An 18,505-nucleotide genomic window follows, 5' to 3' on the forward strand; every position below is an offset into this window, starting at 1 on the left:
AAACTGCAATATGCAGCTGATTATTAGATCACTGTCTCATCCATGGGATTTAATAACTGCATCTCTTTCGTTTTAAATTGAGCTTCCTGGGGGACACATTAAAATGGTGCAGATGGAGATTCTGAAAGGAGAATTTACAATAAATGGAGATAAATTCCAAATTAATCAATGCATTTGGACAACTCAAACTCAATAATTCCATAATGAAACACAATACTTGCTCTCTTTTCTTTCATTATGCTTTGTTGTCATCCAGACAGCAATTAATTTCCCTTATCAAACTGGATGGAAATCTTCTGAAGTCAGTTCTGGCTCAGTGGTTATTCTGTTGCATGACTCAGAACGTTGTGCATTTTAGGCCAAACCCAATCCGATGATATGAGTTTATGATCCAGATCGACACAGTACTGCAGTAAGAATGTCCCATCCTGTTAGAAGTACTGATTTTAAAATGAGATTAAAACTTTGAACCATCAGCCCTTCAGGGAATGTAACATATGAGTCATTATTTTGAGGACAAGCAAGGGATTGTTCCTGATGTCCTTATCAATAGTTATCTCTCAACCGCCATCATTAAAATAGATGCCCCACTTGATTCCCATAATGGCTAAAAACACCATGAAGACTCAACCCTTTTAATCTCAATCCTTGCCTGGGGCATAATCACCCTCAGGTTTAAACTCACCACCAGCCATCTTGCTATAATCAGAGAACAGCCTATAATCCTCTAGGCAAAGAGTGACTTTGACTATCACTGCTTATTGACCGAAAGAACTGCGGAAGCTGTAAATAGGAACAAAAACAGAAGTTGCTGGAAAAGCTCAGCAGGTCTGGCAGCATCTGTGAAAGGAAAAATACAGAGTTAACTTTTCGGATCCGGTGACCCTTCCTCAGAACTGTGTATGAGCTGTTCATTGGGTGTTCATTGCCATGTACAGATTTGCTGTAATTCCTACACTATGACATAAAATACACCACAGAAGTGTTTAATTTGTTGTACAGCACTTTGGGGCATCCTAGGGAGCTCTATAAAAGCAACATTTTTTTAAAGGAACTGTTCTAGGCACCTTTAATTTTTGCAAACCTACGACTATTAAATGTTCATGATGTCCAGGTGGTGGCAGCAAACAGCTTTTTACAAGTGGCAATTTCTCTCTATTGTTTGAGAAAGATTTAAAGAGGCAGTTCTTTATGTTCTGTAAGTCTTTCATTCACTTGCATTTGAAGACCAAAAGTACAGAGGCAAGAATGAGATGGAAAGTGAGGGAAAAAAAGGAAATGGAAGAGACATAAAAAATTATACAGGGGAAATCGAGGGGAATGTGGAGTAAACAGAAAAAGGGGGAGGAGTAAGGAAAGAAACAAGAGCAGGATAAAGGAAAAAACTGAAGAGAAAAACAGAAAATTGAGAGACAGAGAAAAGACAGCATTTGTAACAATAAGCAAACTGTGAGAGCAGAGAGAAGAGAAAAAGTGAGAGTAAGAAATGAGAGTAAGGAACCAGGGAGAGAGGAAAAGGAAAGAGAATCTAGCGACTGAAAACCAGAACTCAGCAAGACAAATCAGATTCTGGCTGGTATGCTGGAGGTATGTAGCAGTCTAGTCAGGGTGCAGCTTCTATACCTGCACATTCCACAATTCTACTACTATGGGCCAAAATCAAATACATTTTGGATGTGGAACAAAACCCTAGTCACTTATTCTGAAAAAAACATATTCACGAACAATATTGAGATTACATTTCTCTATCTACATTGATGAATTATGCCACTTATTCCAGCAACATCACTCTAATGACAATTTGCCTATTACTTTTTACCTGCTTTTAGTGCCAGTCACATTCCTAATATTGCTGAAAATGTTTGGGTTAGCAAGACATAAATTAACTAATTAAGCATAAGAGGGGTGATAAAGCAAATCTAAAATGTAAACGTGCTAGCTGACCAGAGAATACTTTACTAACCATCTACGCAAATACGCTACCAAGTTATTTTACATTCTTTCAATGTTGATGTTATTTTAACTCCAGAAATAATCTGAAAAGTAATGCTGTGTAAAATATGTGAGAGAGGGAGAAAAGAACATTGAGATAGCTGAAGGAGATAAGAATTGAAGAGGGAGAGGTAGGAATAAATGGTTAAAAAAGAGGGAGAAAGAAATGAGTCAGTGGTTTGATCAAGAGGTGAGAGGATAAAGCATAATATTGAAATAAAGGATGTAAAAGAAATTAAGAAAAGTAAAAGGAAAAGACAAGCATGAAGGAACAGTAGATGAAAAAATAGTGAGGGGATACAGAGCGAGAAAGGAGAGCAGATGGAGATTAATGTGGGTCTCCATTTCTGATTACTTCCGATCCATTTGTTGCTGCATTTTAGGCCAGACTGGTATCAGCACAGTATTTAGCAGGATTTATCACTGCAAACTTTACATTTTTAAACACAAAGGATTTCAGCCTTGACAGCTTGTTTAATCTCACATCATCCCACTTCAGCTATCCAAATACAACTTTATATAAAGGAGGTCTTTGAGAGATGTGGAATGATTTAATGTGGATTTCCCAAATTATTGCAGCATTTAAACTTTTAGTCCCTTCTTCCTTGATAAGAATGTGTGATAATTAACATTTTATCATCAAAATAACATTTGCAAACAGGGCACAATTTGATGGTGAAACACAAATATTTATGGAAAAATCTAAAATAATAGAAAAGAATCATTCAACTGTTGTATCTTGTTAGGAGCCAATGTGAACACAGGTATGATTTCAAAGATTGTGAAATGCTGATGGCTGTGAAGACACAAGTGGAGTACTGTACTGATGCAAGCAAAAGAAACTAACAGCTGGTAAAGAAAATGCCTAACAACTACAAGGCAGAAAGAATGGAGAATAACTACAGGAAACAGGAAGATTCTTATCAATCTTAAGGAGAAAAATGACAGGAAAACAAAAATAGTTCCAAATCATCTCAAAGAAGCTGCAGGAAAACACAAATATTCCCTGCATACTTAGAGGGAAAGACTAAAGGAAAGCCTGAATAATCCCAATAGAATAATTTTACCTTCCCATAGTTTCAGATAATTGGGGAATATTCTCATCGCAGAAGGCAATGGAGTGGACAGGAGATGAAAGAAAAGTGAAGAGGAGAGGGAATTGGAAGAGAAGGATGTGGATGAGAAGGGAAAGACGTATGGGCAGAAAGTGGGAGAGAAGTGATGGGTGAGGAACAGATGAAAAGTGGCTGGAGAATGAAAGTAGAGGAAGGCAGAGCAGAAAGGAGAATGAGGAGACAATAGAGTGGGGAACAGAGGAGATGGGAGAGTGGAGGAGTGGGCAGAGGAGAGAAATAGAAGTAGGAGTGGGGACAGATGAGGAGATCGAGGTGATGGGGAAAGAGTGATGAGAGGAAGAAGGAAGGGATGGGGAGGTGAGGGAAGGAGGTGGAAAGGGAAGAAAAAAGGAGCAGTGAAAGGAAGAGAGTGGCAGGTAAAACAGGGTGGCAGTGGTGGGCGGGGGATGATGACAAAGGGCTGCCAGTAGGAAGGCAATACAGGATTGGGTGGCATGGGGGAAGGAAATGATGGTACGAAGCGGGAAGGGTTCAGGAGAAATGGCAGCTTGAGAAGGGGCTACAGAGCATGGGTACTAGGGAAAGATGAGGATAGGGAACAGGACACTGGCATGGAGGGAGTGGTGAGGTAAAGGGAAGCGTGTGTGAGAAGAGGTAGTGGGGATTGGTTGAGGTGAGCAGTGTGCCGTTGAGAAATTGCGAGGGAGACACTGGAGAATGGAAAGCAGAGATAGGAGACAGAATTGGAGGACTGGAGAAAAGTGGAAGGTGAGGAGGAAGACACAGTGAGTGAGGGAATAAGAGGCGGATGGGAGGGCGGGAGTGTGAGAACGGAGGAGTAGTATTGGGGTGAGACTAACAAGAGGTGGATGAAGAGAAATGATGAGGGAGATGGGAGGGCTGGGAGGGAAGGACAGAGTGTTGAGGGAGAGTGAGGGTGGAGGACAAGTGAGGACGGTATGTGGATAGGGATACTGAGGTTTTGATAGGGAGATGGAAAGACGGATACAGGAGAGACGCAGAAGAAAAGAGATACAGGGTTGGAGGAGAATGGACGAGGAGTGGACAGGAGGAAGGAGAAAGGAGATGGAAGGGAGAGGAGGACTGTAGTGAAGGAGGGGAGGTTGAGGCATAGTGGAGGAGGAGAGGCAGAGGTAAGGGGCAGAAGAGGGGAGGAGAGGCAGAGGGCAGGGGCTGAGTGATGGTGGAGAGGGACGGAGGTGAGGAGGAGCTGGGGATTGAAGGGGTGGAGGGGCAGAGGGGAGAAGCTGAGGGATAGTAAGGAGGGGCAGAGGAATGGGAGGTGGGAGAGATGGAAGGGCCTGAGGAGGAGGGAGGTGGGGCAGAGGAATGGGGCTGAGGGATAGTGAGGAGGGGCAGAGGGGAGGAGGAAGAGTGAGGAGGGAGGCGGGGCTCAGGGACAGTGAGGAGGGGAGGAGGTGGGGACTGGGGGAGGTATGCTCGCTGCAGGTCGGCAGCACTTTGCTGGAGTCGGTGCTGCTGCTGTTGATGCTGAGCGCTGAGTGAGAGTGGCCAGGAGCTTTGGAGGCAGGATTTGCTGAATGTGTTGCAGCTGGATGCAGTTCCTGCAGGGCCAGGGGACAGGGAACAGGGGGCCGGAGCCTCTCTGACGCTGTGCTCTGTCCTGCTTTAGACCGATGGATGCCGGTGGACCGTGTGCGCGGCGACGAGACCGGGAGGGGAAGAGCTAGAGCCAAGACTGCGATTTGTGAGAGAGAGAGAAAAGCACATTGTAACCCGGAATAAAGAGCCCGAGGCTGGAAAGGGGGGATCCGGTTTCCGAATGGGCATTTGTTTTGGAGAGCTGCTGCGCTCGGAGTAGAGTGTGGCTTGCAGTAAAAATAAATCAGAGAATCATTTCGCTGCTCGGGATTAGATGGGGACAGTTCATTGCAAAGGTTCATGCAACATTTGGAGTGAGAAGATGTCTCTCAACTGTCCTTTGAACAGCATTGCTGTGAGAAATGGCTTTCTGCTCCAGCCCCACAGTCCATTCCTATAAAGTCTCCCAGCGGCTGCTCTTTGGCTTCACCCTGTCTCTCTCCCTCACCTATGTCTGCTACTCATTGCTAAGTTGTTACACCTCTCTGCAATTCCCGGTGCACGACAGCAGCCCGCTGTCCCAGGGCACTGAGCACAAGCCGGCCAGCGTGAGCGAGCCCCCGGGGACCAGGCTCTGGCTCGGTGTGACTAACCCCCGGGGCCAAGCGGTCAGCAGCGAGAGCCCGGCCGAAGTGACCACTGCCCACAGCCTGCTGCGCAGGGAAGGCCAGGAATCCAGTACCACGGCCGAGGAGCTGAGCCCGAGGAACAGCACGCCGGACTTCGGGCTCCAGCGGCTACCTCAGGCCATCATCATCGGGGTGAAGAAGGGAGGTACCCGGGCGCTGCTGGAGGCGATCCGGGTCCACCCGGACGTCAGGGCAGTCGGAGTGGAGCCGCACTTTTTCGACAGGCATTACGACAGGGGTCTGGAATGGTACAGGTAAGCCCCAAAATCCCGGAGTCCTTCCGCCCAGCCCTTCAACACCTCCTGGCTCTGCCCTGTTGACTTCAACTCAAGGATGAAGCTTCATTTAAACGCACCCAAACTGCATCTCACTCTTTCTGGAGGCAGATTTTCTGACCTCTGCATCCTGTGAGTACCAGGTTTTTTTTCCCTGACCACCCCCTCTCCCCCGGCTCAGAGCAATAGTCCCCTGAAACGTGGGGTTCTTGCAACAGTCCCATCCAGTCAGTGGAAATTGTCACCCTTTAAGGACATGAGTGAATGAGGCAGTCGGCACTCACTGTTCGACTGAGATGTGTTCAGGGTTGGACTCATCTGAGAGGCACAGGGCACTGCTCTAATTTCCCTGTTCTCAGGTAGCGGCGTGTTCCTCTAACTCACAGGAGAACGTGTAAGGAACATGCTTCCCTTCCTAACACCCTTCCTAGCACTGCCTGTGTTCATTCACTGCTCTCCACAGTCCCATAAAGTCGATGCAAATAGGTGGCACTGACAATAGAGACGGACTCTTTTTTTAACAAGAAAATCCGTGTATAATGCTCTTGCTGAAAGGTGCTAATTGCGAGGGGCAATGGAAGCTAGAAGGTCACATTTTTGCGTCTCCCCCATTCATCTGTGCCTGGTTCCTAAGTGGGAAGTAAGGGGGGGAAAAGTTACGAGCGCTGAGATCGAAACGCAAACGGAAAGGTGGTCAGAGGAGATGCGTCTTATTTGCGAGAAGGTAGCATCAGTCTTTGTATCCGAACGAAATGGCCGTGAATTTTCACATCCACATTCCACCCCCCCCACCCCCCCATTTCCCTTCTAAGTACACTATGTAAAGAGGATTGATACGATGGAGAGATAGGAGTCAGTTGTTTTCCATGCTGGAGAGGTGGGGGCTGGAAACAACACGTTTGATGTTTGTGCGCTTGTTAATAATATATTCACTGCAGATATCATGCATGGCAAGACTAATGAAGTCGCGTTTGTTCTCCTTAGGACAGCTCAGGTTCCATAATGGAAGATTTGACAAGAAGTGTCCACAATTAAGAAGGGTTTACACTGACGGGAGGAGCAGTAACTAGGGGACACAGCTTTCAAATAATTGGTAAAGGAACCAGTGGGAAAATTTGAACCTGGATTTTTGTAAGGCAGCGTATAGTTTTGAGCTCTTTCGAAAGGGTAGAAGCAAATGCAGTGGTAACTCTCAAAACGACATCAAATAAATATTTGAAGGTACGATTTGCTGGGCTGTATAAAAAGGCCAGGGTAGTGGGACAATGTTTGCATTGGGGCAGTAAACATCATTCTGCATTGGTTTGTTGACCAACTTTAACATGCAGTCCACATTCCCACTGTGCTTGTTTTAGCTACAAAATACTGGCTATACCCTGACAAATGAGGAAATGTTGTGATTCCAGGCTTCAAACCTAGCGCAGGATTCACCCTATCAAGCCCTTTAAGTACTGGAATAAAGTTATACCAAGCATCCACTTGAAGACCTCACATTGCGCTCTCAGCTTCCATCCTGAGTCTCTCCAAACCCTATTCCCGTGACCAGCCTCATAGCAAGAGACCCATCTTGCATTAGCTCCAGCTGTCTGTGCTCCAACACATGACTTACTGCAGTCAGAAGGATTGACATAAACTGAGCAAAGCACTAAAGGGAGAGAAAGGGAAAAGGGATAACGCTCTACCTGAGATTGGAGAAAGACGGACAGATTGTGAAATTATCATCCTATTTTCAATTAGTTTAGTTGCCATACTTCCTCCAGCACTGTAATCTCATTCAGACTAACAATTGTCCTAGCTCTTTGCATTGCCCCAAACCAGGCTCCTGCTCACCCTGCATGTCGTGCACCCAGCCATTGGATGTTGGCCTGCTACTGCTGAGGTTGAAGTTGTGGGCATCCAGCCACTTCCCCCACCCACCATCCACACTGCAACCCTCACCCACAATAAATAAATCCTCCTGATTCCTTCCACTACTTTAAAGTTATGTTTGAAACCCATTGACCAAGGTTTTTATCGCTTGTCCTGATTGTTCTTTGTGTGGTTTAGCATCAGGTTTTGTCTCAAACATCTCAGGATAATTTACCACATTATCTGCACTACGTAAATACAATCGTGATGGTTCCAAATGCTGAGTTACTCTGGCTGACTCTGAGTAGACAGTTTATGTCTTCCTGACATTTCAGCTGCGACCTAATCAGCATGTCCAGAAAAACCTGACACCATCAGGAACACAAGCCCTAGCTTCTGCTTTGAGGTAGATCATCGTGAACAGAGCTAAGATTATTGGCTAGGAAGTGATTTGGGTATCCTAGGGATATGAAAATGCTATGTTTTTCTCTCATTCGTTTTGTTATTGGGAACTCCAGAGGAAACAGTAACACAAAAGTATCACAGGATTTAGACATTTTAAAAAAATGCAGCTTGTTGTCATGACAACTTGGGCCTGTTTGCCAGGTCATCGCAAGCTATGGTTCAAGGGAAGCACTATCACAAAAATGAAACTTTCTAGAAATAACTCACCACTTATTCTGCCAGTTGCACTTGTTTCACATGTTTGTTGTGGTAGATTTTGGACGGCTGAGAAAAATGTAAGATATTTGTTCTAGACTAGCACAGTGAGGTGATGCTGAAAAGGCATGTGAGGATAAGGTAAGCTGCTGTGTCAAACTCTTCCCATTTCCTATCTAGACCCAGGAGTTTGTTCAGACCATGGTACCTCATTTCCTTCACCAAGGCACTACCTTGGCCGATCAGGGTGAACTCGCCCACCAATCAGCACCCAATTCTCCTGTAGTATAAATTATTTTGAAATTAGCCATTCTTACATTTGTTCTGGTGTGTAAGACCAAAGGATTTGGTAAAATCTCCACCTAAGCACCACCATTCTGCTAACCCTCTCCCCACACCTCTTTAGCTGCACTGCCTCCCTCCCCACCCCCACATCCAGCCCTGAAGGTAACACCTGAAACATTGACTGCACCTTTCCTCCAGAAGCTGTCTGGTTTGTTGCGTTCTTCCAGCCTCCTGTTTGCCTACCTGGGTAAATTGTCGCCATGTCCAGGTATTTATATTCCATTACTTGTTTCTCCCAGTTGAGTTAATTAAACAACGTGAAGAGAAATTGCTTAACCAAATCCTGCACGTCTCAAAAGAAATAGAGGACTAATTTTATTGTAGCTTAAAAACATTAGTCAAGAATCAAACTCTAACATAGCAGGATACTGCCAAGGTGAAGATCAAAGTCCTTTGTTTAAATACCTAGACTAAATCTCCTTAGCTTTCTTTGATAAAGCATGAATAGTTTCAGAATCTCAAGTTTCTCTACAAAGCTACAATTACCCATTCCTGGTATCATCATATGCACTGTATGTTGCACACTTTCTAAGGCTTCACATTTCCTGTAGTCATACAGCACATTATCAGGTACCACTCTGAAAATTGTATGTACAAACAAAAATATAAAACTGATTAAATGTGATAGGTTACAGCATATCACAGGAGTCACAGATTGTTCAGGCTGACACTGTATCTTTTTCTTTCTGCTACCCTGCTTCCCTGTCTTTCTCAATTTCATTTTCCTCATTCTACTCACAGCCAGCATTAGAGATGGGATTTGTGTGTTATTTTATCCTGCAGCTATGGGGCTTTCCCTGAATGTACAACAATGTAAAAGCACTTCATTACTGCTGCATATACGATGGTTTAAAAAGAGGAATGCCACTATTATTATGATTGCTAGGATAGCTAGACTGATATAGTCTGACACTATTCTTGGGAGAGAATGTGAAGAATTGTCAGCCTGGCCCATGTAGCAGAGGGCAAAGGTGCAGAGGCTGGAGAAATGTTTGATTCTGTCATTCCAAGCTTTACGTTTGAAAGCTGTTAGAAACCAGGGATGACGAGGGAGGGAAAGAATGCCACAGCTTGTAGATCTGACAACATAATACATTAGAGTGAGAGTTTACAGGATACCTGAAGCTGAGGTTGAACAAGAGAGAGAGGTCCAGGTGAATAAGAACAGGACATGCTGGAACTACGTCTCTGGAGGGAGAAACAAATCACATTTCAAGGTTGTGATTTTAACTCTATATCTCTGCCCACAGAAGCTGCCAGGACATTTCCAGCATTTTCTGTTTCTGTTCTGAATTTTCAGAGTCTGAGTCCTGTGCTTATGTATAAGTTCCAGAAGAAAACTGACCACAAGAGTATTGATGAACAAAGGAAGACAAGGAAGGTTGCTGAGAATGTCATGTTGCAACTTGGGCATGAGAGCCGATGGCCTGTTGGGTAACAAGCTGCTGTTCTGTTTCTGTTCTAATATTACATTCCTGTTTCTGCAGTGTTTTATTGAATTCAACTCAAAATGCACAGAGCTTTGAGGAATCACCTTACATTCACTTAACTAAAGGTGGCATTCATGCATTGCAGAGCTTGCTGCCTGCATGCACTTGCTATTACGTGCTTCACTCCCCATACTCAATAGTCACACAGTAATCCAGCAGCTGTTAGTCATTTGAATTCAAGAGATCAGACGACAGTGAATCACTGCTAATGTACATATACTCATGGGGTAAACTCACTCCAATATCCTGGGTCACCAGTAAAGGGACTGGAGATCAAATCGCATTAATTTTTGACCCAGGTCCATTTTGAGCCTGGCTCCATGCTGGGTACATGTGATTGGTGATTCTGCGGTTACAGGTTTAAATGTCAAATATTTGTTGAATAATTGTCAAGACTTATAAACCGGCTCCTCGAAGTGAGGACTTTATGTACCTTTCACTTTCTTGTATATCAGTTTAAAATTTTACAGGCTGTATCTTGGCTGAAGTTAATCTGGCTCCAATGCACCATCACTTAGCAATTCCTGCACCCCGTGCCATGCTATTTACTGTCTTCATCGCTACAATGATAATCCAGCGGTCATCACACAGTTGCTCAGTAACTTCACCCTGTCCTAAGCACCTTGTGCTAATTGACTATCATTCCTGAAATTTAATAAGCGTTCTGTGCTCAGTACTCATTATGTTGTGGGAAGAGATTCCTGTTTGCTGTTACTTGGTAAATAAGGCACACATAAGCCTGAGAACTGTAAAGTTTGTTTTTGTACTTGCACAGAAATATAATTTTTAATATGAGCCCATGTGAGGGCTTGAGGATCCCACTGTAGAGCCTGACTGCTGTCAAATTTTGCTGTTGTCCATTCTGAGTTGCTGTCTCCCTAGTGTACCGTAGTCATTTCCCCTATTGTATGAACACACTTCAACATTCTTGCTAATTGACCATCTCCAGCTGTTGATAGTGAGATTGTTGAATGCTGGCCTTTCAGCTCAAGCCCAAGTTAGTGCAAACAAATGAAAGTCTCCTCCATCAGCTTGCACTGAGGACTTACAGTCTAATGAATTTGTGTTATGTTCACCCCAGTTCTAAATATACTGCCAACTAGCACTAAATTGTCACTTTCAATCAAGAGAAACTGCAAGATGACTGGGGTAGGAAATGGAGAATGTGACTTTTTGTGGGTTCTTGTCAGCACCTCCTGCTGGTGAGAAGCAAGTGCAACATGACCAATCAATCTGAGCATTAAAATATATCTGCAGCGCTCTCAGATCAAATGTGTATCATTCTCCTGCTCCCTTCCCCCTTGTTCAATGCCAGCTTCAAAGAAAAATATAACACATGTAGCGGAGATAGATTATGGTGTGAAAAATCACTGAAACCTCACATAGCATAACACTCAAAGCCGGATTAAACATTTGCCTCATGCCAGATAACACCAACTGGTACAGCCAAAGCTTTTGGCACCTTGAAGCCTTCAACCTGTTCTAATTTAAGTTAATTAAGCAGCAGGCTTGGCAATGTTTTTAACTCGTGACAGGCCAAAATGGAAGCAGTTTCCTACAGTCACATAATAAATACTTTTCAAGAACTCAGCAGGGGGAGAATCTCCAGCTTAGGACTGGTACTCCTCTTATTTCAAATTCTGAGAATTAACATCAAAGGATACATGCAGAACTGGCTAAAGGCAGAATAAAACTTTCTCAACACTCTCTCATCAATAATTCTCAGTGCAGGTACAGAATTTGTTAGATAAATAACAAATTATCCTTCAACACTGCCCGGTCAAATCCTCCCAGGGGAGATACAGCACAGGTTAGATACAGAGTAAAGGTCCCTCTTCAATATCCCATTAAACATTAACACATTAATCACTCAATCCATAAATATGGTTAACTAGACAGATCAGGTGGTGTGTCCAAACTGTAGAGACCACAGCAATTTGAGACAGTTACATTCATAATGAAGTTCTAGACACTGAGGAACTTCATCTCAGTGCTGTTGAGTTAGAGTCTGAACTGCAGGTATTTAGAAATTCAAGGAAGGAGAGACTTATACAGAGAAGTTATTCCATGAAACAGGCACACACCTTCAGTTAAGTCAAACGTTAGCATTGGACATTGATGAATGTGGGTGTTAGACAGGCTGGTTAGCACACCCAAACACTGCATCCTCCCTCCAGAAACTGTATACCTATAGAACCAGGTTACTTAGTTTAATCTCAGCAGTGGAAAAGTTGTTGGGGAATAAAATTCAGGAAAAAAAGTAACAATTATTAAGAAAAATATGGGCTAATTAATCAAAGTTAGCTTGGACTATTTAAGGATAAGTCATATTTAACTAACTTGAAATTGAGCTTGTGTTTTGTGAGAAACAGTGTGTTGGTGAAAGTAATGTGATTGGCATCCATTAAATTGCCATCTATTCAGCTTGTCAGAAAAGTTAAGAAGCTATGAATTGGCTGTGTGTTGGTGCACAGAGTAATGTTTTATTGGACTGGAATAAGGTATGTAGTGGGGTTGTCCGTTCAATTTATATTCATGACCTAGCTGTGAATGCACAAGTCACGATTTCAAATTTGTAGATGAGACAAACCATGGAAGTATCGGGGCTGAAAACAAAAAAATGCTGGAAATCACAGGAGGTCAGCCAGCATCTGTGGAGAGAGCAAGCTAGTGTTGAGTGTAGAGGACTCTTCATCAGAGTATTGGGAATTATGAGGAGGTGTTTCATAAACTTCAAGAGGACAGAGACAGATTGCTGGAAAAGTGGCAGATGAAGTTTAGTGCTGAGATGGGTGAAGCGATTCATTTCATAGGAAGATTCAAAAGCATAGAAACGAAGGGCATGAGACAGGAGTGGACCATTTGGTTGGTTTTTAGTTGTGGGTTCAACTCCACTTTCTTGTCCCAATCTTGTAAACACATGCATACACTCACATGTACAATAACTCTTGACTCCATTGTTAATCAAAAATCTCTGTTACTTGACTTTGAATAAGTTCACCAATCAAGCTTCCATTGTTTGCTGGGAAAGAAAATTCCACATAATGATGACCCTCTGAGAGAAAAATCTTTTCTCCATCCCCATGTTAAAGTGGAATCTACTAGTTTTTATTAGCAAAGTGACCAAATTTTAACTTCCTGCAATTAGGACTGTGATGAGGAGAAACACCTTAGTTCAAAGGATTGTGAATCAATGGGATTCTCCAGCTCATCAAGCTATGGATATTCTGTCATTGAGATCATTCAGGACTGAGACCAACCAGTATATGGGTATGCAGGAATCAACTAAGGGATAAGGGGGTAATTTTTGAAGATGAGCGATGATCTTGTTGAGTAGCAGAGCAGGATTGAAGGGCCTGATTCTCTATACTGCAGCAATGATTTCACATCTTATATGTTCTTATGTTTAATCCCAGAGTAGGTATGCCATTGGATAGAGACAGAATGAAGCTCTCTATACTGTGCTGATCTTAGAAAGGTCCCCTTTATTGTATCAGTATGACATTTTCATAATATTCCTCAAGAAACCCAGAACCTTCGTGAGCATGACTCAATGGCAGAATTTACTGATGCAGTCTAACAACATACATTCATTAAATTCATCCGTTAGTACTAATTTGTGCTAAAGTCAGGCAAATTTTATCATTGGGTCAATGCCATGTTGGAATTTTAAACAGGTTGCCCCAAATCCATTTCTGATGACGCTCCAACAGCCAGTAAACAGGAGAGACCTGCTTATATCCGCTGTGTCCAGACTGAATTATAGCAGGATCTGCGGGGTAGCGGGGGGACAGGACACGGTTTAAACAACGGCACCACCCTCACACCTAAACACTCATTTACAGTCACAGCAGGACACAAATTGCAATAAATTGGCACAATAGATTTCATGTAGACTTTACTTTGGAATCACAAAGACATTTCACCATCATCACAAATTAGCAACTAATTGTTTTTCATAAATCTGTGTGGGTGTTTGTGAAAATTGTTCTTGCATGACTGTCTAAAATTAGTTAAGTCATATTAAGAAAAGCTTTTATGAAAACCACCCAAACTCCTTAATTAAATTCTCATCTGTAAGTCATTCCCAGCTATTTGTTAATGTATATATAGAAACTCTCAGTGTCCTCAGATACCAGTCCATAATTCTCTCCCAGGTAATTCAAACAATGCTATATTCCCTCAGTAATGTACTAAATTGTTATTCTGGTTTATGTGCTTCAGTCTATGGAGTTGAACCTGAACCCACTACTTTGTATGTGTTGTTTAAATCATGTTAGCTTTAAGTGGCATATTATTTCAATGGAGAGAGATTGCAGAACTCTATGATAGAAAAGGGTTTTGGTTTCCTGATGGTGAATCACAAGAAGCACACATGCACGAGTGATTAGGAAGGCAAATGGAACATTGGAGTTTATTGCAAAGGAAAGGTAATATAAAATTAGGCTAGTTTTACTGTAGTACATGGTATTGGTGATGCTTGTGATGTTCAACTTATAAAATGGAAGCCAGTAATCATAGAAAACAGTAACATTTAGGAAATAGAGAGCTCCAAGGACTTGTAACATTTGACTGTTTCAAAGTTTTGGTACATTAGCTATAAGGGCAATGGCTTGTTGCAAGGTTTTCAAATAGGTCACGTGGCTTGGTTCAAGGATTACTGTACAGTCACTTTAGTCAGTGGACAGAGGTAGTCAGGGATGATATTTGCTACCTCAAGACTGTATGTCAATTAGGTACTTAAGGAGAAGAGTCTCCATCCCTGCTTTGGTTGACCATTATGATGCCAGAAAAGCCCAGGGAGCCAGGAGGTGTAGTTAAGTGTTGGAGTTAGACTCAGGAAAAGGCCTGGGAGCTGTAAGGAGTTGGAAGAAGTTTTGTGCCATTAATTCTTAGTAGCTGAGAGTAAAGGTAAAGGAGGCCCACACACAATATTTGCTTTGTGTGGCTGAGTAAGAATAGAGCTCAGAGAAATGAAGGGGCAGTACCAGCAGGGTGAAACTAGCCATCTGTGAAAAGGTGAACTTGTACCTGTGAGTAGCTTCTGTGAGTGGTAGTGATTCTTTCGGTCAGTGTAAAGCCAAGCCGTGCTCAGTCACAGTCATGCAAATTAATTCAGAGCGTGGCTGCTGACTCTTGGAAAATGCACAGTTCGGGTCATCAGCTGGGGACACAAGGAGGCTTGAAAAAAATAAAGCTATTTACTGGTTTATCTCAGTTATCTAAATAAACAAAACATTGTCAAATTGAAACATGCCCAAGAAATTTTTTTCATTTTCTGAAGAAGGATCCCGACCTGAAACATCAGCTTTCTCGCTCCTCTGATGCTGCCTGGCCCGCTGTGTTCCTCCAGCTCCACACTGTGTTATCCTAGGAAATCTGTTAGTTTTTACCCTTCATATATACAAATACCCTCAATTAATGAGTCTTCTAATGTTCCCTCACAGCATTTTCCCTCCTTAACCTACCTAATTTAATCTAGAAAACTGACTATTTTACCTGAATTACTAATGCTGTGAATGACAACAAGATCTCCTTCACAATAGCCCTCATGCATGTAAACACTCCTGCACTGCAGTAAAGGCCTAGACTCTGTATCAGCCAATTGTAAAAGTATTGGAGAAATTTCACCAGCAAATCCTTTGCCACATTCTCTGGATTCAGTGGGAAGGCTGTCAGACAAATACTGGTATCCTTTACAAAGCCAGTTCCACAGGCAGCCAGTCAAAAATCCTGCAAAATCAATCACAATGGACGGGACATGGCTAAAAAGCATTTCCTGCCCTAGGTTTGCTTATCACTCAAAAGGCTAGCATTTTCGTGAGGTCTAAAAAGTGTTAAAAGAAGCTTGCCACCAATCATTGAAAATCATTAAACTGTACCCTGCTTCAAGTCCAAACACCTTTAGTGATCAAATAGAGCAGAAACAAGGGAAGGAAAGAAAATGAAGGGAATCCTGCACTCCTGATCCCACTATCGCTTGTTACATCCTGCCCATGTGCCTAATGATCACCAGTTTGAGAATTGGCTTGTTCAGTCTTGTGAAGATCCACAGCAGACGCCCACAATCCTGAGTCAACATCACTCTCCAATCATGGGATATTTGATAACTGTGATCAGTTCTACAACCTGAAGACACAGGATGTTGCCCTGCTTTCTGTGCTAAATCACTGTTATTTAATCTTATATCTGTGGCACTTTGATCATTTCACCTCCGACTTTCAGGAAGAAGGGTTATTTTTATGTAAAAAGAAAGTTGACTAGATACAGCGAAGGCTGGAAATTGGAAATAAAAAGAGGAAATGCTGGAAATGCTCTAGCAGCCTGCAGTATCTGTAGAAAAAGAACAGAAGTTAACATTTCAGTTTTATGATCTTTCATCAGGATATTGATATCACCTAATCTACATTACTCTAATAATAAGTAATCCACTTGTTAAAGTCATTCTTTGTGCTTCCTCATACAAAGTGATGAATACCTGATAAATCCATACTATCTGCTTGCTTAAATGCTTAACATACTACCTGTAGCATGGAGTTCAACACTACACACAATTCCACAATTGTGTCCTTGACTAAGATTTAGTATGAACTCATTAGTGTTTGGCTTTTAACTTGTATGCACCTTGTGAAGGAAACAAAAACCTAAACTTGCAGTGGCTTTACTCATAGCCTTATTAACTGAAATGCTGCTGCCAACATTTTCCTTACCCAGACCCCGAAATCCTGCTGTATTACATGGCTGCTTGTGTAATGGGAGTGAGGTAATGGAGATTGACAGTATCAATGTGAGCCAATGAGAGTCAACACCTTTAGGAGATCAACTTGAGGAAAAGACACGTTTTAGAGAGAAGAGGATGGAATGCATTTCAGAGCTGGTAGGAGATTCAATGCAGCAGGAGAGTTGTTAACTCCTTAGTCACAGAGACAGAGCACATTTGATGTCAGTGGTCTGCATGGGTAGTTCTGCATCTGGTTTTATTGGGAGAGCAATCAAGAGGAAATCTAGAGGATCCCTGATTAAACTTAAAGTTACCTATACTTCATCGCTGCCACAGCAAGCAGGCTTCATGAGCCCTGGCTCCAGGAAGAAGAGTCAATGGCCATAAAAGCAATTTAAATTGAAGTAGCAGAGCCATGGATGTTGCCAATCCAGAAATACCGTGACAAAGGGTACAGGTTAGAATCCTAAGCATCATTGGTCAAATGGAAGGAGACTTTTTGAAGACTGCAAAAAGGGCAGGAGATCCTTCATTAAAGCAGCATTAAAGGCAGGAAGCATTCATTTAAAATCCAGGGAGCAGGAATCATGGTTGAAAAAAAAACCATGAAAAAGATGGGAATTGTAATTTGAGCTGCAAATAATGGGACTCATCTAGAAAAAAATCAAGAAGCAGGAATAATCTCATAAAGCTGCAAAAAATGGTAGCCATTTAGCAAAATTGTAATTAACATTGCAATCATTTTTTAAAGCTGGAAGCAGTAGAATTCATTCAATAAAACCATTAAGGAAAGATGAATCATTTGTTAAGGCCACGAATAGTGAGGTTCATTGAATGAAACCAAGAGAATATTAAGATTCCTCTATTTAAGCTGCCAAGGATGTGACTCCTTTACTTTAGCTGAGAGAAGGCAGCAATCCTCCTTTCGGCCACAAAACACGAGAAAATCCTCCATTGTAGCAACACAGAGTGGCAACACGAGTCTTACTACAAAATAAAAATCATTAAACAAGGGAAATAAGTAATCATGTTGTGAAGATATAGCAGCAGAAATAATTTTCCCAGGGAGAATTTCAGAAATGGGGCAACACAGAAAACAGAAATTGGACATCTTGGAGAAAGCATTGTTTAAGACAGAATAGCTTCTAAATTAAATACTAAATCAGGAGTTTAACAAACAAATACAATTTTATACAGAGTTGGGAGTATAGTTGACGATGTTTTAGTTCACCCAATTGTAAAAGAAGCAACAGATATTTTTTTGAACAAGTACTGAAAACCTTTGACAATTACTTTAATGCCAAAACAAACAAATTTCTTGAAGAGATAATGGGAACTGCAGATGCTGGAGAATCCAAGATAATAAAGTGTGAAGCTGGATGAACACAGCAGGCCAAGCAGCATCTCAGGAGCACAAAAGCTGACGTTTCGGGCCTAGACCCTTCATCAGAGGGCCTTCATCAGAGCTCTGATGAAGGGTCTAGGCCCGAAACATCAGCTTTTGTGCTCCTGAGATGCTGCTTGGCCTGCTGTGTTCATCCAGCTTCACACTTTATTATCTTAAATTTCTTGAAGAAGCAAGATTTGTTTTTGGAAGAGATCAGCATCCAGGAAAATCTATAGTTTTTTTTATCAATAATCTGTATTGATTACATATGCTAGTATTAGTGGAGACATGTAACTCTGGTGATTTGAAGTCATAATTCATAAGAGATCATATTGAATTACAATGAGTCTGTCAGATTAATTACACTCCAGATTTGACAAGTCTGCAAACAGCACAGGCCAATCCTAAGAGGGGATGACAAACCTTGGAATGGGTGATTAGTAGAGTCCATTAAATTCT

General features: G+C 42.2%; 1 protein-coding gene across 1 annotated transcript in view; it reads left to right on the forward strand.

Annotated features, from left to right (window-relative positions):
* The first annotated feature begins 4,530 nt into the window (after positions 1–4,530).
* Positions 4,531–18,505, forward strand: part of LOC125462119 (heparan sulfate glucosamine 3-O-sulfotransferase 4-like) — a 162,276-nt gene continuing 148,301 nt past the window's right edge. The window contains exon 1 of the mRNA XM_048551685.2: positions 4,531–5,574. Coding sequence (XP_048407642.1) covers positions 5,054–5,574 — 521 coding nt within the window. The 5' untranslated portion in view covers positions 4,531–5,053. The remainder of the gene's footprint in view (positions 5,575–18,505) is intronic.

Source organism: Stegostoma tigrinum, chromosome 23, assembly GCF_030684315.1.
Source record: "Stegostoma tigrinum isolate sSteTig4 chromosome 23, sSteTig4.hap1, whole genome shotgun sequence".
Classification (NCBI taxonomy): domain Eukaryota; kingdom Metazoa; phylum Chordata; class Chondrichthyes; order Orectolobiformes; family Stegostomatidae; genus Stegostoma; species Stegostoma tigrinum.